This window comes from Psammomys obesus, unplaced genomic scaffold (assembly GCF_907164565.1).
Source record: "Psammomys obesus unplaced genomic scaffold, mPsaObe1.curated_primary_1811, whole genome shotgun sequence".
NCBI classification, from domain to species: Eukaryota; Metazoa; Chordata; class Mammalia; order Rodentia; family Muridae; genus Psammomys; species Psammomys obesus.
In genome coordinates, this window is record NW_026596120.1 from 17,229,157 (window position 1) to 17,253,768 (window position 24,612).

Below are 24,612 nucleotides of genomic sequence, written 5' to 3' on the forward strand. Positions count from 1 at the left end.
TCTTGGTCTTCCCTTAAGGGAGGTGCCGAGTCTCAGCCGGGGGAATGGGCTGAACTGGGTCCGGACAGGTGCTGCGGGGCGGTTCCGGAGCCGAGGGGGCGGCAAGGGAGGGGTTGGAGATGGGCCTCTGAGCCAGCACTGCCGGGCAGGCCAAGTGGGGGGAGGTGGGGTCGGGACAGCCCCCCCCTCCTGAGGGGCGGAGTCGTCAGGGCGAGGCGACCGAAGCGGGATTGGGGGAGAGGCGGCCCGGCGGGGCGGGGCAGATGGCGTGGCGGACCTGGTTTTGATAGGAAGCGAAGCTTTTCTTATCAGTTCCGCCTTTAGAGCCTCCAATGGGCATCTGACCCGCGAGTTCTCCAGGTCCCCAGGGTAGCCCAGCGCATTGGGAATCTAATTGGCTACGTCTGCCGTAGCGTAACGCCTGGCGTTCGGCTTCGGGCGGCCCTGCCACGTAGGTGACAGCCGATTGGCTCTCCCCTGTTACATCACTGGCTGCGCCTCCTCTGGCCGGAACTCCGAGCCCGCTGCTCTCCAACCAGTTCCTCCAGTGTCTGGGTGCCCCGGAGAACGTCAAGGTAGAGCAGGCGGACGAGGTGAGACCGGAGTCGGTCAGTCTGGCTGGTGAAGGGTGCGAGGCAGGGCACAGCGGCGGGAGTTAGTGGCAGGGGTCGGTCAGGCGGCCTGTAAATACTTTGGAGCCAGAAGCCCACTCCTATCACCTGCAGGCGCCATGAAGGCACTGATCTTGGTGGGTGGGTATGGGACACGGTTAAGGCCGCTGACGCTGAGCATTCCGAAGCCATTGGTTGACTTCTGCAATAAGCCCATCTTGCTGCATCAAGTGGAGGCGCTTGCCGCGGTAAGGCCCTGGGTCTGCTGTGGCGGGAAGAGGGATGGATAGTGACTGGGAGGTCAGGGGTGACCAAAGCTGGTTCATTAGCACACCTCATTGTGTCTGACAGGCAGGTGTGGACCATGTGATCCTGGCAGTGAGCTACATGTCACAGATGTTGGAGAAGGAAATGAAGGCACAGGAGCAAAGGGTGAGGCCATAGACTTGGCCCTTTATTTTGGTCCCTGGGGCTCTCCTTACTATTCGAGGAAGAACATAAACAGGTGACTTCTTCCTTCTAGCTTGGAATCCGAATCTCCATGTCTCATGAAGAGGAGCCTTTGGGGACAGGTCAGTGCAAAAATGGAAGGCCGTTGGGCAAAGTTTAGGGTCAGTAAAGGGATATTAGCCAATCTGAGTGGGGGCCTCTGGAGTGTGGACTCAAGGAACTAGGCCTCTACCAAGGTGGTAACATAGGACTTGTCCCCTTCCCTAGCTGGGCCTCTGGCATTGGCCCGCGCTCTACTCTCTGAGACTGCAGACCCTTTCTTCGTTCTCAACAGTGACGTGATCTGTGATTTCCCCTTCCAAGCCATGGTGCAGTTCCATCGACACCATGGCAAAGAGGGCACCATCTTGGTAAGAGACCAAGGCTTCCTTCTCTGACAGCCCCACCCTCATACACAGTCTCTCTGGACCCCCGGTGTTAAACTCTCCTTGTTAGGGTGCAAAGTTGTGCAGAATGCCTTTGGGGCAGGAGCCTTTGAGACATGGGGGTCGGCGTTGTGCGTCAGGGGTAAAGAGCCCTGGACTAGGCCTAAGGTGCCCTCCACCTCCATATTCAGGTAACCAAGGTGGAGGAGCCTTCCAAGTACGGTGTGGTGGTGTGTGAGGCTGACACAGGCCGCATTCACCGTTTTGTTGAGAAGCCGCAGGTTTTTGTGTCCAATAAGATCAACGCAGGCATGTACATCCTGAGCCCTGCTGTGCTGCAGCGCATCCAGGTGTGTAGGAGAGAACTGCTGGGCGGGCTGGGGGGGGGCAGGCCTCTGTTGTGTGGCCTGCTCACGAGTTGCCCACTTCCACAGCTGAAGCCTACATCCATTGAGAAGGAGATCTTCCCAGTTATGGCCAAGGAGGGGCAGCTATATGCCATGGAGCTGCAGGGTGAGGCAGAGTCCATAGGGTGAGGGGTAGCGTGTGGTTAGGCAGAGCCCTCTGATCCATCTCTCTCTGCAGGCTTCTGGATGGACATTGGGCAGCCCAAGGATTTCCTCACTGGCATGTGCCTCTTCCTGCAATCACTGAGACAGAAGCATCCAGAGAGACTATACTCAGGCCCTGGCATTGTGGGGAATGTACTTGTGGTGAGGCCCTTGCCCAGCCTGTCACTAATCCTTTCAGATTTGGGAGACAAATGACCCACTCTTCCTTTCCTCAAATACTCTCAGGACCCAAGCGCCCGTATTGGTCAGAACTGCAGCATTGGCCCCAATGTAAGCCTGGGCCCTGGTGTGCTGGTGGAGGATGGCGTGTGCATCCGGCGCTGCACAGTGCTTCGGGATGCGCACATCCACTCCCACTCCTGGCTTGAGTCGTGCATCGTGGGCTGGCGCTGCCGTGTGGGCCAGTGGGTAAGTTCATGAACTGGACTGGGGAGGGGGGCAGGGACAGGGAATATGTGTGCCTCATTAACAAGGCTTCCCCCACCCCCAGGTGCGCATGGAGAATGTAACAGTGCTGGGCGAGGACGTCATAGTCAGTGATGAACTTTATCTCAATGGAGCCAGCGTGCTGCCCCACAAGTCTATTGGGGAGTCGGTGCCAGAGCCTCGTATTATCATGTGAGAGACACGTAGGGCTGGCCCAGCTGCCCCCTCGTCGCCTCACCATCGGCAGCACTTCAGAAGACCCTGGACTTGGTGCCATTGGTCTAGGGTGGAATGGACGCAGCTGAAGCTGTTGGACATCTGCCTTCTGGTGGGGACAGAAACTGACAGGATCCTGCCAAGCGTAACCCACAAGCTCCCACTCCCTCAAGAAGAGCTGGGCCAGGGCTCTATGGAATAATAATTTAATGCTCACTGTAGCTTGGACTGAAAGTCAAGCTCAGGCATAATTAGGGCCATGGCTGGGCTCCCACCAATGAGCCTATACACAGGCAGATGGATGGAAGTGCTAAGAGTGGGGGTGATGGGGAGATAGCGCCAAAGGAGCTCATAAATAGGGCTCAGTCTGGGTCTCATGGGGGAGCTTCCGGGATGGCGGAAGCTGTGTGCATCAGGCTGGCCTAGGCAGCTGAGGAGGTGGCACTTGTATTGGCTGCCTTGTCCCAGTCCTCGACAGATACAATGGTGGCTTTGCAGAAGAAGCAGTCCTTGTTGTTCATCAGGTGCTGGTTGATGCAGGCTCTACAAGAGGGGAGGGGAGTGAGAGCTACCCCGTGTGTCCTTATTCGCCTCCCCAAGTCCACGGGATGCACTTACTTGCAGGATTTGTGGCCACAAGGCTGGAACACGGCAGAGATGGGGTGGGCATAGCAGATTGGGCAGAGGTCCTCTTCACTGGTGGGCTAGAGGATGGAGAGTGAGTCCGCGTGGGTGGGGGCTGGACACCTCTACCCGTCCTGGTGGTATTAAAAGGGCCTGGGCCTGTGCGTTACAGCCTCACTCACCAGGGAGGCAGCTGCTGCCTGGGCAGAGGCTGCGGTCAGGTGTGCCAGCATCTGTTCCACCTGGGCCAGCTCCTCAGCACTGATGTAATCCATATCTGGGGTAGGTGGTAGGTGGTATCAGGTCCCGTGTAGCCCTAGAACTCGGTGCCTCTTGAGTACTCCCAGGCAGGGCATTTGCTATTCTTGAGGATCCTGAGCTCAGGAAGTCCTGCTACTCTTCCCTGACCCACCCCTGGTCCACTTACAACTCTGAAGAGAGAAGCGCTTCCGATCAGGGGCAGGCAAGGCAGTGCCAGGTGCTAGGGGCTCTGGTTGCCCCAGGAGATAGCATATGGAACGAAGCTGGAAGCAGGGATCAGCCAGGAGCACAGAGGTGGCTTGCTCTGTCCTAGATAGGGAAGGGTGCATAGGTAGTGGGAAAGCTTTGAGCCTGTGTGAAAATATCTGGGCATGGTGACAGCCCAGAGGCTTCGTTGTTGTGCCTCCATTCCTTCCATCTTGGTGCCGACCAACTCTCTAAGTTCTGGGTCCCTGTAGATCCCATATGACCTACATACGAGTTTAAAGGGAAGAAAGGTACTGTTGAAGGGTAAGGGTGCTTGCTGCTAAACACAACGTGAAATCAGATGCCCAGGACCCACAAAATAGGAGAACCCCCCCCCCCCCCGTCACTTGTCTGACTTCTGCATGAGCACCTACATATTCACAAATAACTAAATCTAAAGGGAGAAAGGTGAGGACTCCGCCTAACCCGTTATACACGAATCCTTCAAAATCACTTTGGGCATGTTAGCTGCAAAAAGAAAATCTCCCCTTACGTCCTTTTGCTCCTCAATAGGGAAGTCAGGCTTCCAGCCAAGTGATCTGAGACACTGGGGCCCTCTGGTGGCCACGCTGGGTCCTCAAGTGCCAGGGAATGTGGCTGCCCCGCCCCTTAACAGCGGGAGCCAATGGGAACTTGGGTCCCCACCCCGCAGCGGCCCTCTCCTAGTGAGTACTTAGAATCCAGTCAGAAAAGCTGGAGGAGCTGCAAGAAGGGCTGGGGCCGCACCTTACAACCCCAGACCAGAAGAGCCGGAGAAGCCGGCTGGGCAGGTGGAGCCGGCGTTGTGCCTCTCAAGCCATGGGCCGTAGGGAACCACAGTCAGCAAGCCTGTTCAGAAGTAGGTGAGTCCTGAAGCCTCTGCCCTGCACGGAGCTGCCCCCATCTCTTCCCTAGTGGTCACTGCCATGGCCCGGCTGCTGCTGCCAGGCATACTACTGTGCACGTTGGGTGCTGGATCAGGCACTTCAGACTTGGAGGACGTTCTGCCTCTTGCTCCCCACAAATGCCCCAGTAACTGCATCTGTGCTGCCGATGTGCTGAGCTGTGCCGGCCGGGGGTTAGAGAGCTTGCCAGCAGCATTACCTGCCACTGCTGCAGAACTCGACTTGAGCAACAATGCACTCAGACGTCTCCCCCCGGGCTGGTTGGCGCCCCTCTCCCGGCTGCGTGCCCTGCACCTCGGCTACAATAAGTTGGATGTGCTGGGCCGCGGTGTGTTCAGCAATGCCAGTGGCCTGAGGATACTTGATCTCTCGTCTAACATGTTGAAGATGCTCCGTGCCCATGATCTGGACGGCCTGGAGGAGCTGGAGAGGTTGCTTCTGTTTAATAACCGACTGGTGCATTTGGACCTGGACGCCTTCCGGGGCCTGGGCATGCTCAGCCATCTCTATCTCGGCTGCAACAAACTCTCCTCTTTTTCTTTCAACCACCTGCACGGCCTGGGGACGGCCCACCTGCGTACTCTAGACCTCTCCTCCAACTGGCTGAAACACTTCTCCATCCCTGAGCTGGCTGCACTGCCCGCTTTCCTCAAGAACGGGCTGTACTTGCACAACAACCCACTGCCCTGTGACTGCCACCTCTTCCACCTGCTCCAGCGCTGGCACCAGCGGGGCCTAAGCGCCCTGTGTGACTTTGCACGTGAGTACACTTGCCAAGCCTTTGAGGTGTCCGAATCCCGAGTGCGCTTCTTTGAGCACAGCCGGGTCTTTGAGAACTGCTCGGATGCTGCAGCTCCAGGTTTAGAGCTGCCTGAGGAGCAGCTGCATGCACAGGTGGGGCAGTCCCTGCGGCTCTTCTGCAACACCACTGTGCCCGCGGCACGGGTGGCCTGGGTTTCGCCAAAGAGCGAGCTGCTTGTCGCACCCGGCTCTCAGGATGGCAGCATTGTCTTGCTGGCCGATGGCAGCTTAGCCATAGGCAGGGTGCAAGAGCAGCATGCGGGCATCTTTGTGTGCCTGGCCACTGGGCCCCGCCTGCACCACAACCAGACGCTTGAGTACAATGTGAGCGTGCATAAGCCTCGCTCCGAACCCGAGGCTTTCAACACAGGCTTCACCACACTGCTGGGCTGTATCGTGGGCCTGGTGCTGGTGTTGCTCTATCTGTTTGCACCGCCCTGTCGTGGCTGCTGTCACTGTTGTCGGCGGGCCTGCCACAACCGCTGCTGGCTGAGAGCACCTAGTCCGCTCCAGGAGCTGAGTGCACAGTCCTCCGTGCTCAGCACCACACCGCCGGATGCACCCAGCCGCAAAGCCAGTGTCCACAAACATGTGGTCTTCCTGGAGCCGGGCAAGAAAGGCCTCAATGGCCGAGCGCAGCTAGCAGTAGCTGAGGACTTCGATCTGTGCAACCCCATGGGCTTACAACTCAAGGTTGGCTCCGAGTCAGCCAGTTCTACAGGTTCAGAGGGTCTCATGATGACCTAGACTGCCTGGTGTCCCACACGGGCCACAGACCTCCTGCTGCGGTCTAGAGAATGACAGACGCTGGCGGACACACTGGCTGGTCCTACAGCTGCATGAGAGCCCTGACCTGCACTTTGCCAGTTCCACTCGCTGGCAAAGGGGTGAGGCCCCCACCTGCCTCTTGCTCTGCCTAGCTCGGGACAAGGCCTCAGACTACTACAGCCTGCTTCCCCTAGGATCTCAGAGTGACCAAATGTCCCAGTAAGATTAGGGAACCTAGCCAATCTGTTAAGAGCCCTTGCATCAGAGCCCTGGGCCACCCTCAGGAGTTAATGCCGATGTCAGGGCATGGTAGAGAAGAGCCAAGCATACCACCTTCCCCTCCCTGCCAGGGAGCTCACCAAGGAGGGAGAAAGCAGCTCGCAAGAGCCAGCTCCCACTCTAAGAGGAATGAGGAAATGCGCCCTTCCTCTGCTGAAAGAGGACCCAGTCTGTTGCCCTCCAGCCTCCAGAAAGCTTTACAACCCCTGTGGAGTCTGGCGGGCATGCGCACCTCCTTCAGGACACGCCTGCAAGAGTAGCCCTGCTGCCTCCAGCTAAAGGGAGAGCCAACCCGTGGGCTCATAACCCAGCAGGAAAAAGCCTGGGTATGTGACTCACCTGGGACTCGGGTCCCTGGAGGGCAGGAGGCCTCTGAAGGGCTGGCACTCATCTCATCCTAATGGCTAAAGCGGTACCCTGGATTCCTGCCTCTACTACTCCCCACTGCAGGCAGGTGGGAAAGGGAGCCAGCACTCCTCCCACGATGAGCTGGCCGCTCTGTCTGACTACTAAGGCGTTTTATAATAAAAGTGGTCCGTGTTCATTGCTGGGTCTTCCCAGGTGGGCAGCTTTGTGTGTGCAGCTCTTGACCCAGCAGGGTGGCCCTGACCATCAGGGGACGGCACATTTTCCAAGTTTTGGCATTCATGCCCCTGCAGGAGGCATGACTGAGAGCTGAGATCTCCCAGCCAGCCAGAGCCGTCGCTACCGACACCTGTTTAAGCAGCTTACACATCACCACCTAGCCTTTCCTCGACATCCCAAACTAGGTTCTGAAGTTCACTTTGAGACAAGGACACAGGTGCAGTGAGGCCCTGCCCGCCAGCCCCTCCTCAAATGGAACACCCGGTTCCCACAGGGGCCAACAGTCCCCAACACTCACTCTGAGGCCGGACCATGCACCAGGAGGCGTACCAGGATGCCGGTCACTGCCACCAGGATAGGGTAGTGGTCCACACTCTCCAGGCCTAAGGGGAGGGAAGGAAGATGGGGCACGCATACAGTGGGTTTGCAGCAGGAGCCTAGGCCTGGCCGCCACCACTGACCTTTCCCCCTGCTCTTCCTACACAAGGCAAGCTGAGGCTGGGAGGGCCAGCGTGCTGCCCTGGCACGGCATGGAGAGGCTAGCCCGGCTGCTCCAGGCAGAGGAGCTAAGGCCTTGGTGTGCCGAGGCACAGGGGCATCCAGATCCTTACCAGGCAGCCGCAGGGTGACTACACGGTCAAACAGGTTCCTCTCAGCTGTCACCCGGTTCAGCACCTGGTTCAGCAGCTGTGAAGGCGGGAGCCTGTTGGTGGGTGGGCAAGCACGGCACCAGGGCTCTCCCCAGGGTCCCACCCTCCTTGCCCAGACGGGCATACCTGTGCGAGACGTCGGAGCAGCATCTCAGAGGTAGGGCGGGAGCAGTCGAGGAATACCTCGGGCACCAGGGTGATGGTCATTTCCAAGACCCGCAGCAAGCTGACCGACAGGTCAAAGCAGGTGGCGCACACCTTGAGCTGCCGGCTGTCCACGAAGTTCCGCTCTAGGCGTTCAGCAGCCTGCTGGATCTAAGCCAGCAGCAGGCAGGTTGCCATTCTGCCGGGCCTTGTCCTCGGCCCACCCCTGCCCCAACATGCCGGCTCCCGCCACAGCCCACCTCCTGGATCATGCCGATGAACTCCGAGAAGGCCCAGTTGAGCTGGTTGAGGACACTGTTGAGGAAGCTGGGTGCTACGTCGGGGCCTTGTCGCAGTAGGTCAGCCATGTGCTGCTGCAGCAGGGTGGAAGGGCAGGGCTCTGGGGCAGAGCAAAGCAGTGTTAACAGGGACTCCCACATGGGACCCTCCACTGGACCACTGCTTTAAGGACAAAAAGAAGGCTCCCTAAGAATACTCAGCTCATGAAGGTAGAGGAAGAGGCCACAGCACTGCTTGGGAGTTGAGGAGCGAGCCTGTCTCCCTCCTGCTGGGAAGCCACAGGGCTGCAGGTCCCCAGCACCACCATACCCCATGGGCCTGGAGCAGCCAGAGGGCTGCTGGCCTTACCTGGAGCAAGTTCTGAGTCACATGCCTGTTTGAGGATGTCAGGTACAGACAAGACATCTTAGAGTGTTCCCACTAGTATCAAGGCCAGTTTCATGAAGAGCCCAGACTCTGTCCTGCTGTCCTCTGCTGCCCTTGGCCTGGCCTTGGCATATGGCTTAGGTGGTGCGCGAGCGCCAAGTCTGGGCTGGAAGGGCAGCAGTAACCAGAGCTCTCAGCTGTAGCTGGCCCGACATACCTCTCCAACCCTCCGAGGCAAATCAATAGTTCCTGCACACAGGGATGGTATCTGGCCCCACTGCCCCTCCCCGCTTGCAGCTAAGCTCCGTCCCAGAGCCCAGATGAAGGCATTCAACAAGGACTTGCTGTGTGAGTCTACCAAGGCCTCCCTGGGAACACCCAGAGACCAAGACATTGGCTGCAAAGGCAGAAACACTGGTGAGCAAGATAAGGAAAGCAGCAAGCTCTTTCTGCAAGCTGCACAGCCCAAGGTCCTGTCCAGGCCCAGGTGAAGACCCTTGGGCTAAGGAGACTTTGGTAGGCACAGGAGACAGCACAGCCTGTTCCTAGCCAGATCTGTAGCTCACTCTGGGTCCTGATCAGTTTCTAGCTTGTGCCCCTTTTGAGCCAAGGGTCCATGGCCAGAAGATGACAAAGAAGATACACTAGAGGGGTAAGGAAGCTGGCAGAGGGCAAGGAGGACAGTGTGTACCTACCTGACAAGAGCTGCCAGCAAGCTGGAGAGGTATGGTCCCCTTCACTGTTAGCCCTTCACTACAAGTTCCAGGAGAACAAAAGGCCTTGTCCCTGGGCTCGGAGGCAGTAGGACAGATGGAGCCCAAGGGAAAGGTAAGGAGCCTGACACAGTCCAGAAATAGGCTTAGAGAGACAGGAGTCTCCAACACTGAGAGAGCAGGAGAGGGCTACCAGCTCATCTAGGGCTACCACTAGGACTTGTCCAACCTGAATACTCACTTTGGAGGCTGGGCAAATTGGCATCCTCTGGTTTGGTTTTCAGCAGATGTGGCAGCCGTGTATAGCGGTATCCAAACCCACAGCCCTTGGGGGGTGAAACAGCAGGCATCAGAGGGGCAGGGTGATCTTCCTGCTGGCCTTAGCCACTGCCCTCAGCTCAGGCTTACCCTCCAAAGCCGCACTAGGATCCAGTTGGTCTGGGCCCAGGGCCGTTGTTCATAGGGTGCCAAAAGGTTCCTCACCATGGCGATACGCCTATGTCGGGGAGGGATGGCAGGCTCAGGGTGAGGCTGGGCATGGTGCTGTACAGAGTGGGGTATGTGGCCCCCAGGCTCCTACTTACTGCTCCTCGGGGATGCGCTCCACAGCACGCAGGGAGTGTGGGTAGCACACGTAGCTGGCCAGGGCCTGCATCAGCGAGTCTCGAATGTCTGTCAGGGTAAGCTCTGCCTCAGCAAGTCCCCAGCGTGGGCTGGGACCCCATGCCTAATGCCCACACGGGCACAACTTAGGTAAAAAACAGCTTGGCAGACATGCCGTTCTACCCCCACTCCCAGGGCCAAGGGCCCTCTGGGAACACCTTACCAGTGCCTACGATTCGTGGGTCAGCGAAATGTTTGGCAAGGATGGCAGCCAAGCGGGTCAGGGTCTCCTCATAGCCTGCAAAAGAGGGCAGTGAGGCTGCTGGCCAGCAGTGAGGGTTTCTGAGGCACGTCCTTTGGCCAGGGTGGGCAGGTTTGTGTAGCAAGCCCCAGAGCTTACTGTGGGGCCTGTCTGGACCCATGTTTGCATCTGAGCAAGGCAATATAGTACAATGGCGACTGATGAGGGGATTAAGGGAAGAGCCACTGCGGGGAGTGGACCCTGGCAAGAGCCCTGACCTGGGCTCTAATTCATTTTGGAACAACCTGATGACCTGCCAAGTCCCCCATAGCCCTGTTTTTGAAGACAAAAGTAACACCAAAGATGGGGGCAGGGAGAAGGGAAGGGAGGGGTCCGCTAGCTTAGCGCCGACTCTGGACACCCACTAGTAGGCCCGGAGTGGATCAGTGGTCTTGACGAGACAAAGGTTCCCATGAAGCCCCAGCCAGGGTGGCAGGGTGAGGAGGCAGCTGGCTGTGAGGTCACAGCAGCTACCAGCACCTCCAGCAAAGGAAAGCGAGCGAGGGGTCCCCACCCATCTGCGGCTCTTGGTGCACCCGTTGCTGCTTCTGAGCCTGCAGGCACTAATTCAGGACAAACGTTTGATGTATGACTGGGTCATGACAATGAACCAAGGGCTTGCCAAATTCATTCTTTAGGTCTCTTTTCTGCACCCCCACCTCCCCACCTCATGAATGGTCCCGTCACCTGGGAGCTCCTCCATGCTGTGCACAGCGCCAAAATAATTCTTGAGAGCGCTGTAGCTGTTGATGGCCACGCTTAGGTAGAACTCAGGCATGAAGGCAAAAAGAGATCCCGTGCGATCCCCATGCTCGATGGTGCGGAGGCAGACACGCAGCAGCCAGTAGATGTCCAGCATTTTCTCCTGCAGGAGGCACCGGGGATGCACTTACTGGGAGGGGCACAGGGGCGACAGGAGGCGTGAGCAGTGGCCTACGCTGGAAAAATGAAGGCCTTGCCAGGCAAGAGTCCAGTTCTCGCTATGACCCAAGTGAGAACCAGTTATAAAAGGGTAATGAGACCAGTTCGGAAAGAGACAAGTAGGGACAGGACTTCGAAGGAGCCACAACACTAAGACAGTAGGAAACAACTGGGCACCCGGGACCAGCGGGACCCTGAAGTTGAAGGTTGCAGAGAAGCAGGACTGGTGCAGGGAGGAAGGAGTGTAGCTCAGCACAATAAGCAGGAGACACCTGAACACGCTCCCAAAGAGTGTGGTGAAGGAAAGGACGGGCAAGAACGGACGGCATGACTGCTGCAGGAAGAGAAGCCATTTTTAAGGGGGGCGGGGCTGGAGGGGTGGCTCAGCAGTTAAGAGCACTGTCTGCTCTTCTAGAGGTCCTCAGTTCAATTCCCAGCAACCATGTGGTGTCTTACAACCATCTATAATGTGATCTGATGCCTTCTTCTGGCACTCGGGTGTACATGAAGATAGGGTACTCACATACACGTATACATATACAAAATCTTAAAAAAAAAAAAAAAAGGCCCCTATTTCTACAGCATAGCTTAGAGTCTCCATTAGGATTAAGTGAAGGGACACAAGCCACAAGGAGATGCCAAGCCCCAGTTCAGGTTCACAGACTCTGCACTTGACAGCAGCTCTCTGAGGTGTCCCCAGCCCCAGGGCCTGAGCGGGTGTACAGGAGAGTGAGGAGTGGGCTTGGGCTCCTATGTGGGTAGTGGATATACCATCACCACAGAAGACCTGGGGCGATGAGCCCGAGGCGAGATGACAATGATACCAGTGCAGCCAAGGGGTCAAATGATGGAGACATGCCACTAAGGCTGGATACAAAATGAAAACCACTAGATGCTGCTACAATAAACTAAGGACACAAATAATCAGAGACATCTCCATTCCTGGGTTGTTGGCTTAATATTGATACAATATTGATACTGACCAAAGAAACCTAGTGCTGGGGCTGGAGAGATGGCTCAGAGGTTAAGAACACTGGCTGTTCTTCCAAAGGTCCTGAGTTCAATTCCCAGCAACCACAGGGTGGCTCATAACCATCTATAGTAAGATCTGGTGTGCAGACAGAATGTTGTATAAATAATAAATAAATCTTAAAGAAAAAAGAAATATTAAAAAAATAAAAGAAACCTACTGCTTTCAGTAACGTGGTTGAAGAAATAGAACCCTGGGGCTGCAGAGATGGCTCCGTGGTTAAGAGCACTTCCTGCTCTTTCAGGAGATTCCCAGCATCCACATGATTGCTTACAACCACCTGTAGCTCTAGTTCCAGAGCATCTAGGGCCCTGTTCTGAGCTCTGTGGGCATCAGGCATGCATGCGGTTCAGATGCATACGTAAAGGCAAAGCACTCACATACAAACATAAATAGAAATCTTTTTAAGGAAAAAGAAAATCCACCCAGACATTCCAAGGAAACTTCAAAGGCCCTCAAGTAGCCAAAAGACTCAAGCAAAAAAGAAAACTGCTTATATATTTTGATTTCTTTAAAGATTTGTCTTCTTTCTAGTCGTGTGCTTGTCCGTGTGCCCGTGAGTGCAGGTGCCTGTGGAGAGCAGACCGGATCCTCTGAATTCCCACCCCAGTCCTCTGTGAGAGCAGGACCCATTCTTGCCTGCTGCTCCATCTCTCCAGTCACTTTTTACGCTTGTTTGTTTATGTGCATGTGTGTGCTTGAGCTCGTATGCGTGTGCTTGCTGTACATGCATACGCGTCACAGTGGGAATGTAGAGGTCAGAGGACAGCTCGCAGCAGCCAGTTCCCTCCTCCTGATGGTTTCAACGAGCAGGGCCCTACAGGCTCGCAGAGGTAAATGCACACCATCAGCTGGTAGGCTGCTTGCCGGAGGAGGAGCCGTGGCCTTGTTGGAGGGGGCGTGGCCTTGTTGGAGGAGGCGTGTCACTGGGAGTGGGCTTTGAGGTTTCAAAAGCCAAGCCAGGACCAGTGACTCTGCCTGACTGCCAATGGATGTAAGGTTCTCAACAACTTCTACAGTGCCATGCCAACTTGTTTGCCACCATGTTCCTAGACATGATGACAAAGGACTAACCCTCTAAAACTGTATCCAAGCCCCCAATTAAATACTTTCTTTTCTAAGAGTGGCCTCGGTCATGGTGCCTCTTCATAGAAAAAAAAAAAAAAAAGTAACTAACCTAGTGGGAAATGCCCTTATCCACTGAGTCATCTTCTAGTCTGATTTCAAAACTTACTGTAAAAACCAACTAAAAATAAGCAAAAATGTGTGGTACATGTATAAACCAATGAGACAGGAAGGGAATCAGGGGTAAACCTTCCTATGGCAACTGATTTTGACAAGGAATCAACTGCAAAAGACTGGTCCTTTTCACCAATGGCCCTACGACATTGAGGCCCCAAATGCAGAAGAATGAAACTGGACTTTGCTTTATGCAATATACAAAAATTAAAATAAGCCAGGTGCAAAGGCACATGCCTATGGTCCCAGTACTTGGGGAGGCAGGTGGATCGCTGTGAGTTAGAGGCCAGCCTGGTCTACAAAACAAGTCCAGGTCAGCCAAGGCCACACAGGGAAACCGCATCTCGAAAAACCAAAACCAAAACAAAAAATTAAAGTGGATCAGAACTGTAAACTTAAGACTCAAAATGTGCAGCTCTTAATGGAGATAGTGAACAGGAGCAAAGGCAGGGGAGGACGGCCAGGGTCCTGAGAAGAGGTACAGGAGGGAGCGGGAGAGGTGTGACATCCTGGCGGTGGGAAGCCTCCAGCACCATGTCTTTGTGGGGCTGGAGACCAGGCTGGTTTTGATGGTAGGAGGGAGAGGAGGGAAATGGCAGCCTCCCGAGTTCCAGGGGAGGGGTATGCCTCTCCAAGGTCACCTAGGAACAACCGAATGGCACCAATACTGAGAGGGAGCCACCAGGAGAGGAGGATCAGGTAGAGGAAACTAGTTGGGAGGGGCCAGGGCCAAGAGCCAAATTCCAGTCTCAGCCCTCCCTGTACTCCAGCAGCCTAGAAGGGCAAGGGCTCATCTTTCCGGTTGTCTGTGTATGACAAGTGTCTGGGATAGCACCTGGGCACTTCAGCCTTTACTGAATGAAGGAGCGCACAAAAGGGAGTGACAAGTGTCCAGAGACTAAAGGGTGGCATGTGAGCTAGCCAGAAGCAGATGCAGAACAAATGAGGTGCAGGCAGGGCCACAAAGCCCCAGGAATGCTGGCAGAGGTGGCATGTCAATGCTTGTGAGGAGGGGTAAGGATGGGAGACAGGCAGAGGAAACCTTGCTCCCTGAAGGAGTCATGGGCTGAAGGGGTAAAGGGATGAAATGACCCTTACTGAAGTCGCAGGCACAGGGGAGAAGAGAAACTGATGGATAGGGAAGGAGCAATATGTCCCAGGGCCCCAAGAAGGGTCCTAGCACAACCATGCCTGGGCTACAGTCAAACAGACTGAAAATGGGTCATGCTGGAGAGGACCACGGCTATTCACCTGTGAGTAGACGGTGGCATGGACCCAGGCAAGCCTGCGGCTCAGGTGGTCCAGCTTCTCTGAGAAAACTTTCTGGCTCTTGGTCAACTCTGCAAGGATATCCTTCCTCTGACCAGCAAGGAGAAAAAAAAGACAATCAGATATGGCCTCGTGCCAGCTCTCTCTCTGGGCAGTCTGGTATGGGCCCTACTAGTGCGCAGGGCAGATTAGGGGTGGGGCTCTACTTTCAAAACTCAGTTCTGCCAGACCCTGAGCAAGCCCCAGAACAGGGCCCTGTTTAAGCCCTTGGGTTGCAGATGTGAGACCCAGCTTGGGGTCTGTAAGCTTCTGTTGTCTTTTGGTGTGAGCATCCAGGGACACAGGGCCAGTCATCAATAACTGGCTAGGCCCAAGGCTTTGGCAAGAACAGAAGGCCTGCTAGGGAGGCCCATCCCAGGCTCGGCATGCCGTGGCAGAGGGGCTCCCGGGGGCTGGAAGAGCTGGGCCTGCTTCCTGCTGACTCAGTGGTTGAGGCGGCACTCAGGGTCCATCCATTATTAACGAGGATGATGGGTTTGCATCAGCACTTACTGGGCAGGGGTGGGGAACCTTGGCACAGGCTGCCACTGGTCGATGGGGCTCAAGTTTATATAGGCCCCTCAGCCAGCCTTGTTCTTACCACTTGGTGCAGTCAGGGCAGGGACAAAGGAAAATGTTGGGGCAACCCCAGAACAAGATCTCCTTTGTGGGATGCCCTAGTAGACTAGGGACCCCCAAGTACAATGTCCCTGTGCAATACCCTTCTTTCCCAATACCCACCCGCCTGCCCGGGCCTTACCCTTTGGGGGCACCGACGCAGTTTGTCCTCTGTGTCTCTGAGGGCCATTGCGTACTCATTGACATCGTCAGACACACCTACCATCTAGAGGATTGAATACCACACATCCAGGGTGACCCTTGGGTACCTTAACAAGGCTTTTAAAAACCTAGTCTGGCCCCAGCCTGCCAAGTTTCCCAAATTGGATCCCTTTCTACAAAAATAACACAGGTCAGAGCTGGGCATCAGTGGCACAGCCTTGCTGTGTGACAGGCAAGTGTGGAAGTATTCACGCCCCTCCCCACATACGACACCCCTTGCAACAAACAGATTGACACTGCAGGACCTTGCCCAGCTGCTGGTGAACGCTGAGGTTATACATCATGACCGTGCCATCCAGGACTTCCAGCAGCGAGTTCTCGGTGAGGGGCTGCTCAGGTTCCTCGGGGGGCCTCCCCAACAGCAGGCCCTCATTCCACGGGCTGCCTTCAACTGGGGGGCAGAAGACAGAATGGGAGCCAGGCAGGTCTCACTATGGAGACCAGGCTGGCCTTAAACTAATGGAGATCTGACTATCTCTGTCTTGCTAGTGCTGGGATTAAAGGTGGCACGCCTACACCTAGCTTCTGGTTTTCTCTTAAATATGCACAAGGTATATGGGAGGAGGGGAATTCCCTCTCTCTTCCTTGTCCAGGAAGGGAGCTTCAGGAAGAATAGATCAAGGGAGGGCAGGGTATATGGCAAGGCCCTGCAGCACCAGGACCTATTTTTATAGTATTGATTTTATATCTTCAGAATGTGCTTCCTGTGCCCTTGGGATATGGCCAGGCCTCAAGGTGGCAGGGAGAAGGGGGAGGGGGGACTATTTGGGCTTTGCCAAAGACAAGGGGTTACACACAGCAGAAGGGCCCTCAGCCGTTCTGCCCAGCACCTACTGTCTTCACGAGTCCTCTGTTCCACATTCAGCGAGCGGACCTTCACTTTCTCCACGGTGCCCAGAGGCCGCCGTGGAGTCATGAGGCTCACAGCTGCTGTGCTGAGGAAGCGGTTGGCTCGGCCCAGGGTTGGAGAACTGAGCCAGCTCGGCCGCGGCAAGGGCAGTGGCCCTCCAATGGCCAGAGCTTGAATGGGACGCTGCGGGGGAGAAAGAGGATCAGAAGCTAATCCGGTCTCCAAGATAAGTTCCTACACAGGACTCTCTTGATGCACAAGGTTGGGGGGCTGGACAGGGAGGGGTCATGCCTCCACCTGCAGCCAGGGAGCTTCCCGTGTGAGAAGGTCCTTGCCTACATGGATGGAAGCAGGACCTGTGTCCTACCCCTGCCTACAGGATGAAGGAAAAGCCCAACCTGAAGCCTCGGCCTGCCCTTGCTGCCACACCTGGGCTGCTGTGGGGGCCGGCTCTTCATCCTCATCCAAGTCATCCATGGTGGCTGCCTGGAGCTCCAGGGGGTCAATCACGATATTGGCTTTGGAAGCAAGGTCATCTGAAAGACATGGAACGGTGGGAGGCTTAGCCCAGTGGCAGGAGAGAGACCACAGGCAAAATTGCTCCGAGTGCTGACAGCACTGGCAGGCTGAGCAGGGGAGTGTGCACAGCCTGCTCTCCACTGGGCCTTATACCTTCCTCATACTCCAAGCCAGCCTTCTCTCTATGGTTCAGGAGGCCTGTAGGCTGCTGCTACAGCAGCAGGAGGCACCCTCATTACACAGGCGCCCCTGTGGATCTAGAGGTCCCTGGAGCTTCCAGGACTCCTGTTTCCTGACTGTTCCACATCCCAGGTCACAGGCCGCCCAGGCCCCTGCACTCCCCACTTTGCGCAGATATTCAAGCGCCTCTCTGGCACTGGCTTCGCTTCTCCCTGGGTCTGCAGGTACCTCCAATACACTGAACTTGTCATCTCAGCCTCCTTCTGCAGCCTCTCGCCCTGATGACAACCAGTCACACAGCTCGGGCACCATCAAGGTTACCCATTGCTCTCCATCCTCTACTTCCCTGGCGCAGGCCCTTATCCTCCATCAGCAGATAACCGTCTCCCTTTTCAACTGCTGCCCTGCAGCCCATCCTCCTCACTTCAGCAGCCGGGGTGGGGTGGGGGGGAGCTGCTCATAACCTAGACCCGGCCTCACTCCCCAGCCTCGTCCAGGCCTCCCGAAGCTGTGCATGCAGGGTTTGCCCTGCCCCCGCTGTGTGGCCTCACTCCTCACAGTTCCCGCCTCGGTCTCCAACCCCCAGCCTGTCTGCAGGCCTCGCTGGGATGCTTCTGACTTTTGTAGCTGCTTATTTTTAATACAGTGTTTTTAGGTTTGTTTCATATTTTACTTGTACGAGTTTTGTTTGTTTGTTTGCTTGCTCGTTTAGTTTAGTTTTGTACATGCACCATGTGCGCTGCATGCCCAGGGCCAGAGAGGTCAGAAAAGGGTGTTGGATTCCCTGGGACTGGAGATGCAGGTCATTGTGAGCCAACATATTGGTGCTGGGGGACAAACCTGCCCCCTCTGCAAAAGTAGCAAGTGCTCATGCTGAGCCAACTCTCCGGTCCTGTTTGTTGTTGATTTTTAAAGCAAGCGTCTTAACACGTAGCCCTGGCTGGCCTGGAACTCACAGAGATCTACCTGCCTCTACCCTCCTGAGTGCTGGGATTAACAGTGTGTGCCACCATACTCTGTCCATATTTGCCTTGGGTTCACAGTCCCAACGGCCCTTTGCACTGGAATGAGTTGTGCTCACCGATGAAGGCACACCCCTTACCAGGATGCCAAACAGCATGTCGACACACCTGGCCCCTCGTGCAGCACTTTATTCCTAGCCTTGTGCCCAGGGAAGGTGTAGCCTGCTAAACTCAAGATCAGATGCAGCCTAGCAGGCCACCCTGTTTGAACAGGTAAGAAAGGCTTGGGCACCCTCTGGTGGACACAGGATGGCTCAGCACCACGGCGCAGCAGGCTCAGGGACTGCCCCTACCCAGCCAGGGCTGTTTACTGCCACAGCCTCCACTCACCTTTCAGGGTCTTTCGGAGGTGCGAGAGGAGGCCCCCGAGGCGCTGAAGGTCAAAGTAGTCCACCTTGCCATTATAGAAGATCTGGGGTGGGATATAAGCCTCTGCAAGGGGCCGGGGGTGAAGGGTCAGCAGAACTCTCCTGAGCCATGGCCTCTCGAGCCTTCTGACCTTGGTCATCCACCAACCCAGGCAGGCAGTAGAGCCGCAGCCCAGGCCTCCCGTCTCCCCTACCCCTTGCTGCTTTAGGTTAATGCCAATAACTGCAGAACTTGGGGTGGAGGGAATTCTTGGCAGCTGGTTGCTCAAGAAAACAGGAGGACAAACTACGGTATATCCCCCAACGCCGATTGCGTAAGTCTCTTCGTGACCCCTGGGGGTGCAGTCTACCCAAACACAGCAGCCCCAATATCCATCCAGGGCAGCTCTACAAAGAGTGCACAGAGATCCGGGCACCAGGCCTGAGGAATAACCCTGTCGTCATGGGCAGGCCTTGAGCTCACACGTGCAGGCAGTCAGCCAACACAGGCCCAAGGTCCCAGAGTGCAGGGCTCCTGAAATGGGCTTAACTGGACGGAAGACCCCTAGTCCCCACATCCAGCTCATCTCTCTACAACACCAGGGGCCACCCAAGGCCTGCTTCAATCCAGCCTTGGCAGCCTGCGGTCTGACGTCACTTACCCTCGCTGAAGGAAGCACGGGGGTTGGAGGCTTTGTACTCATCCCAATAGGAGCGCAGGGCAGACACCAGCCGGTGTAGGAAACACACCATGTATTCCGGGGGGCAGAGCACTGGCATGTTCTGGGGCATATGACAGAAAACACATGCTGGTGGCCAGCCCAGGGCCCGGCTCACTCCTCAGCCCGGGCCGTGACTCAGGACACAGGCAGGGAAGGCAGCAGAGAACAGAGGTGGGTGAAGCAGGTAGGAAGTGGGCTGAGAGGTGCCAGATGCCTGAGCGGATGCCCTGCAGCACGTCCAGGAGCCCACGGTGGCCACCCCAGAGAATACCTACCCCTCGGCCGCTGGCATTCTCCTGCAGAAACTTTCGGAATTTTGTCAGGAAGATGTACCGAGAAGCTTCCCCCTTCGAGGAACGGGAAAATGCGGCTGTGCTGAGCTGACAATTCTGCACCTCACCCTGAGCCCTACCGCGGAACTTGGGCCCTTGCTCTCTGGGCCTCGGGGCCTAAAACAGCATACCTCCCAGCCAGGGAGCCACGCAGCAGTCTTGGGTCACTCACCCCATTGTCGTCTTTATTGTCCAACAGGAGCTTCAGGATCTGGACCTGCAGTTCTTCCACCACTAGGATGGGGCATGAAATACGGCCCTTAAGTTCCCAAGTGTGGAGCAGGCAGGAATCTGTGTCAGGCCTCCACCACCAGGGCCCCCCAAGCCTCCTCTAGGTCACCACCGACTGCTCCTCCTAAGTATACACGCACAAGCCCTATCCCCACCCAAGGCCTGAGGCAGGGGCTGACCTTCAATGCGTTTCTTGAGTCTTTGGCAGCCACGCTCATAAGCTCGCCTCCGCTGCCGCTCTTCCGTGGTCTCCTCTTGGGCCTCCTTGCCATCTCTGCCCTAGGCACGGGCAGAGAATGGAAGACAGCGGGGGTTGCCTGGGGGCTGACTTTCGCACAGAAGGCCTCTCACTCCAAGCACTTCAGGAGCCAGGGCAGAGGAGGCCTCAAGTACTCAGTGCCGGATGCCCAGGTACTCTAGGCAGGCCCTATGCCAGCTCCCAGCCCACTCAAAGTCTGCCCACCTCCCTGCTGGAGCGATGGGGCCACCAGGTAGTGGGAATGAGTTCCTGCAGGCCAGCCTCCTCCACACGCAGGGGACTCTTGATATAAAAGAAGACCACGGACCGCAGCATGTCGAAACTAGTAGTTGTCAAGGAAGAACAAGGCTCACCAAAGAACCTCTTTACACCCTCACGAGTCCTGTCTAGAAAGCTCACCCACCATTGCTCTCCCACCATCAAAGGAACCAATTTCACCATGAAACTCTCTCCTACACTGTGACCCTTAAGAAAGAGCTGTGGTTATCAAATCAGTAAGGCCAGTGCCCAGCAAGGGTATGATAAAAACTCATCAAAGGACTAGATGGTCCCATCTCAGGCTCCAGCCTTCGTTCCTGTTTCCCTTTGTTTCTGCCTACTGGAGGCTGAAAGAGACCAGACTAAGATGGTTTGTGCTTAGGTCTCCCAGGCAACTGGGCTCTTTCTCAAGACAGCTCTTCAGAGAAGACCTTGTCTGTGGCACGCAGTCAAAAGTACAGAGATAAGCTGAAGCTGAAGAGAGGCTGTGGGGCCTTCCCACACCGCCACACAGTCTCCGTGAAGGATGGCCCTGCCTGCTCTGCTCTGGAAAGGGACCGGAGGGGCTGGGTCTCAGCTGTGGTCCTCCTGAACCTCCCTGAAGGCTCCTGGGCTGATGAACTGCAGGAGGTACCACATAGCAGGTCTGCCTGGCAGCAGGATACAGGACGTTGCTAAGCAGAAACTTGCGGGACTTCTGGTGTCTCAGGATGGCCATGGTGAGGCGCAGGTAGTGGATCTGTGGAGAAGGGGTGCTCAGGATAGGCAGGTGAGGCTCGGGGCTTTCAGGGCAGGGACAGACAGATGCTCCCACCTGTAGACCCAGGTCTGGGACAATGGGCGAGAATCGGTAGAGACGTAGCAGAGACATCATCAACTGCTTGAGGCAATCCTGGACCTCATAGTCCTGGGAAGAGATTCTGGGGCAGCCATGATGGGGCCTTTCCTGAGGCTCTCCCACGCCTCCTTACCCTGATTAGGTCTGACAGCCTGGCCTGAGCCTGGAGTCAGAAGTCTTACCTCCATGAAAAGCCACAAGATGTCCAAGATCTGGTGTACCGCAGACTGCGCCTGCTCAGGCGTGCCCTTCTCTGTGATACCCAGCAGGAAGCTCATGAGCACAGCCTCCACTAGGTAGACCTTGCGCTGCGGTAAAGGGCAGGCACTAGTGAAGTTATGGCCTCCTGTTCTAGGCAGGAGCCCCCTTCTCATGTTGAAACAGGCCTCAGACACCAAGTCTTGAGCCCTTCAACCAATGCTATCAGAGCTGACCCCTTCCCGAGTCTGACTGAGGAACAAGAGGGGCTGCTGGCCCACAATCCCTCTCTAGGGCTTTGTTCACGCCCCTTCCTCCCCAGGCTGCGGTCCTTAGGGTCTGTGCTTGTACCGAGTAACTGGGTTTCATGCATCGGAGCCCCTCAGGCCCTGGCAGATGCTTGGATCTACCACGAACACATCCAGCCCACCTGGCTCTGCCCTTCCCTGCCATCTCCTCACCAGGAGTGGTGCGAAGTGATGGAAGATGTGGGCCAGTGTAAGCAGGACGGTGGGCTGCCCTTGCAACTGCCATTCCGAGCTCTCCTTCTCCACCAGCCGCCCTTCCTGTGGGGGATGGAGAACACTATGAAGGGAGGCGGGCTGGGGTAAGGCCCCCTGTTCGCCCAGCCCAGCCCAGACTTTGGCTCACCAGAGGGTCTAGCTCCACACTTAGCACAGCCTGGAAGCAACCCAGCAACCTCTGCGCCCGTACCAGATCCACAAACGGAGGGTCCTGCAGGGGCCGGAAGCCCGCAACTGGGTAGGTGCCACAGAGTTAAGCCAGCAATGTCTGACCTGAGGCTTAGAAACACCCTTATCTCCCTCCCTTCCTCCCATCTCCCTCCCTTTTTCCCTCCCTTCCTTCTTCTCTCCCTCCCTCCCAGTGAGAGCCTAACCAGAGGTCCAAGCTGCAGGGCAGGGGCCCAGCTTCCACCACTATTCTCCCACTCGGTCTCTGAGGAGGTAAAAGTCCTTTGTCATTTTATGTTCACCTGCTCGATGGAGACAGCTAACGGCACCAACTTTAAAAGGACTTCCGCCCTTGGACCAACCCAATAGAACTATATCTCGTGTACAGATTGCAGCAAGTAGGCCTGCCACCAGCCCGCAGTGCTCCTGGAGTAGGGAGACCCTCATTCTAGATGCCAAGCCACCCACAGCCATTTCCCAAAATGATATCGCAAAGGACGGCTGCCAAAGTTGAACGCCACAGACTCCTTGAACGACAGGCTGATGGCTGGGAAGTAGGCCATTCCTAGGCCCCTGGAAAGGTTCTCAAAGGCAATGCCCAGTGATACACCATTCCTGGGAGAGGAAAAGGGTAGGTCTGTAAGTCAGTGCTAGGAAGGGTATGGTTGCCCACCCTTGGTCTACTGAACTTAAAGCAGAACTGAGAAGGGGGCAGGAAACTGGGCTGGGCTGGCCAGGTCTGTGGACAGAGGTAGAAGACTCACAGGCAAAAGGACAGAGTACCATCATCCAGATCAATCAGGCAGCTCACGATGTCCCCCGCTGCCCATGCCTGCCGTGAAAGGAAGCCTTTCAGACACACAGAAGCATAGCAGCCTGTCTGATCCACATCTCATCTACATCTCAAGGACCGCCCAGGGAAGGCTGGCCACAAGAAGACAGGAGTCTCCAAAGTCCTGACTCTTCCCTGGTACCTCATGTTCTTCATGGCTAGCCTGTGGCTCCAGACAAGCTACAGGATGGTTATGAGGCTGGCGATCCTCAGCAGCCTGGCCCTCACCTTGCCGTAATTTGTTGTGGTCACGTTCCACTTGCGCACCCGGTTCCCGTCATAAGCATAGGAGTTGTATGTATCTCCAACTCCTTCCTAGGAAGGAACTGCTTGTGAGGTCTGGGGAAGGTGGAGAAGGGCAGGCCAGAGCCCACCAGTTACTAACCTAGTACCCTCACGGCTCTAGAGAAGGGGTGTGACGCTTTTGGCCACAGAGCCAGAAGTGAAGGTGAATACTAGGTGCCCTTGGATAGGATGGAGCATATCCCAGCTTCAGTGGGCAGCCCAGATCAGGCTCCTGAGTGGGTCTGGGGGCTGCCGCTGCTCTGACGACCCCTCTGGGAGGGCCCCTTCCCTCGTGCGTACCTCCTGATTGAAGCGGCAGTTGATGGTGCACCAGCCGATCTGCATGAGGCCCTGGGAGGAGATGAGCACCTCGTAGACCCACTTCCCTGTGGGGAGCAGCGTTAGGCACAGTGGGTGAACGAAGAGGACCTCTCGCCTTCCAACTCTCCTCCCACCTCTCTGAGCCTCAGTGGAGGGAGCTCACCTTTGTACACACACGTGGTAGAACGGATAGTGCCAAAGTTGCTGTGTCCAATCACCTGGATGGAGGAAAAAAAGTGGGCTTTCTCTCCAGGCACATATTCTGTCCCTAGCCGAGTTAGCATTGGTAGCACAGGTCTGCCGTGGCCAACGCTGCACTGGGTCTGGCTGAGACATGAGAATCTGTGTCAGGAGCTTCTGGGACAGAGGCATGATGGGACTCAGCTTTGCTGAAAGGAGTTGAGGTGGTGACTGGATCAGGGTTTCAGGACTATGTCTGGAGGGCTTAAGGGCTGAGGACACCATGGTCTGCAGCAGTGTCGAGACAAGTATGTGGCTAGCTCATCAGGGTGAGCACAGAGGACGGGGCTGTATCAGGAGGAGTTAGGTGTGTCACAGGGGTGAACCGGGGGCCCCATCTCCACTCACCCCTAGAAGGTCATCGTCCACCAGGAGAAGCCCCTCAAAGCCTCCTGTGTGGTCCAGGACCACGGTGGATGGGCCAAGTCGCCCTTCAGCCTGTCCTGAGAAGGGGACACGTGTGAGGCCAGGGAGGGCGGAGGGTCTGCCAGACACGAGGAGCTCGGGCAGAGGACCCCAGGGCTTGCCACCACACTCCTCAGCCTCATACCCTGGCTCTCCTCGTCTTCGCTGTTCACCTGCAGCAGCTGGTCCACATGCTCTGGCAGGTTATGGAAGTTCAGGGGTTTCCTGGAGAGTGAGAGGACGCTGGGGCCCACAGCCAGACAACAGCCCCCCCACCCCTTTTCCTGGAGCTTCGGAGGATGGCTGCTTAAACTCCCCTGCAGTGGCTCTCAGCGTTTCGAAGGCTGTGGCTCTTCTGATGTGTAATGTAAATATTTGATATGAAGGGTATCTGATATGCGATATCCAAAAGGGTCAGGTTGAGAACCACTGCTCTAGAAAAAAAGACTAGCTGGGGCTTGAGACGGCTCAGGGGTTAGGAGTCCTTCTCTTTCAGAGGACCCAGGTTCATTCCATCA

General features: G+C 56.2%; 3 protein-coding genes across 3 annotated transcripts in view; 2 read left to right on the plus strand and 1 right to left on the minus strand.

Moving 5' to 3' along the window:
• The first annotated feature begins 511 nt into the window (after positions 1-511).
• On the plus strand, positions 512-2,921 carry Gmppb (GDP-mannose pyrophosphorylase B). The gene is made up of 9 exons (XM_055629493.1): positions 512-859; positions 963-1,043; positions 1,135-1,183; positions 1,329-1,471; positions 1,678-1,836; positions 1,921-1,999; positions 2,072-2,199; positions 2,284-2,466; positions 2,549-2,921. The coding sequence occupies exons 1-9, from the start codon at positions 731-733 to the stop codon at positions 2,678-2,680; spliced, it is 1,083 nt and encodes a 360-aa protein (XP_055485468.1). The 5' UTR covers positions 512-730; the 3' UTR covers positions 2,681-2,921.
• Rnf123 (ring finger protein 123) overlaps positions 2,891-24,612 on the minus strand; it is a 28,474-nt gene continuing 6,752 nt past the window's right edge. The window contains exons 4-39 of the mRNA XM_055629491.1: positions 24,240-24,319; positions 24,038-24,132; positions 23,613-23,667; positions 23,429-23,514; positions 23,072-23,158; positions 22,776-22,843; positions 22,501-22,626; positions 21,971-22,085; positions 21,781-21,885; positions 21,304-21,429; positions 21,098-21,190; positions 20,949-21,022; positions 20,230-20,347; positions 19,946-20,045; positions 19,708-19,769; positions 19,479-19,550; positions 19,144-19,264; positions 18,465-18,566; positions 16,843-16,949; positions 16,398-16,596; positions 15,809-15,954; positions 15,484-15,567; positions 14,667-14,774; positions 10,913-11,090; positions 10,148-10,222; positions 9,906-9,993; positions 9,730-9,817; positions 9,563-9,647; positions 8,203-8,342; positions 7,925-8,113; positions 7,760-7,835; positions 7,447-7,531; positions 3,752-3,894; positions 3,507-3,601; positions 3,319-3,404; positions 2,891-3,243 (exon numbers count right to left, since the gene is read on the minus strand). Coding sequence (XP_055485466.1) covers positions 3,123-3,243; positions 3,319-3,404; positions 3,507-3,601; positions 3,752-3,894; positions 7,447-7,531; positions 7,760-7,835; positions 7,925-8,113; positions 8,203-8,342; positions 9,563-9,647; positions 9,730-9,817; positions 9,906-9,993; positions 10,148-10,222; positions 10,913-11,090; positions 14,667-14,774; positions 15,484-15,567; positions 15,809-15,954; positions 16,398-16,596; positions 16,843-16,949; positions 18,465-18,566; positions 19,144-19,264; positions 19,479-19,550; positions 19,708-19,769; positions 19,946-20,045; positions 20,230-20,347; positions 20,949-21,022; positions 21,098-21,190; positions 21,304-21,429; positions 21,781-21,885; positions 21,971-22,085; positions 22,501-22,626; positions 22,776-22,843; positions 23,072-23,158; positions 23,429-23,514; positions 23,613-23,667; positions 24,038-24,132; positions 24,240-24,319 — 3,778 coding nt within the window. The 3' untranslated portion in view covers positions 2,891-3,122. The remainder of the gene's footprint in view (positions 3,244-3,318; positions 3,405-3,506; positions 3,602-3,751; positions 3,895-7,446; positions 7,532-7,759; positions 7,836-7,924; positions 8,114-8,202; positions 8,343-9,562; positions 9,648-9,729; positions 9,818-9,905; positions 9,994-10,147; positions 10,223-10,912; positions 11,091-14,666; positions 14,775-15,483; positions 15,568-15,808; positions 15,955-16,397; positions 16,597-16,842; positions 16,950-18,464; positions 18,567-19,143; positions 19,265-19,478; positions 19,551-19,707; positions 19,770-19,945; positions 20,046-20,229; positions 20,348-20,948; positions 21,023-21,097; positions 21,191-21,303; positions 21,430-21,780; positions 21,886-21,970; positions 22,086-22,500; positions 22,627-22,775; positions 22,844-23,071; positions 23,159-23,428; positions 23,515-23,612; positions 23,668-24,037; positions 24,133-24,239; positions 24,320-24,612) is intronic.
• Amigo3 (adhesion molecule with Ig like domain 3) lies at positions 3,805-7,107 on the plus strand. Its single transcript, XM_055629492.1, has one exon. The coding sequence runs from the start codon at positions 4,737-4,739 to the stop codon at positions 6,261-6,263; it is 1,527 nt and encodes a 508-aa protein (XP_055485467.1). The 5' UTR covers positions 3,805-4,736; the 3' UTR covers positions 6,264-7,107.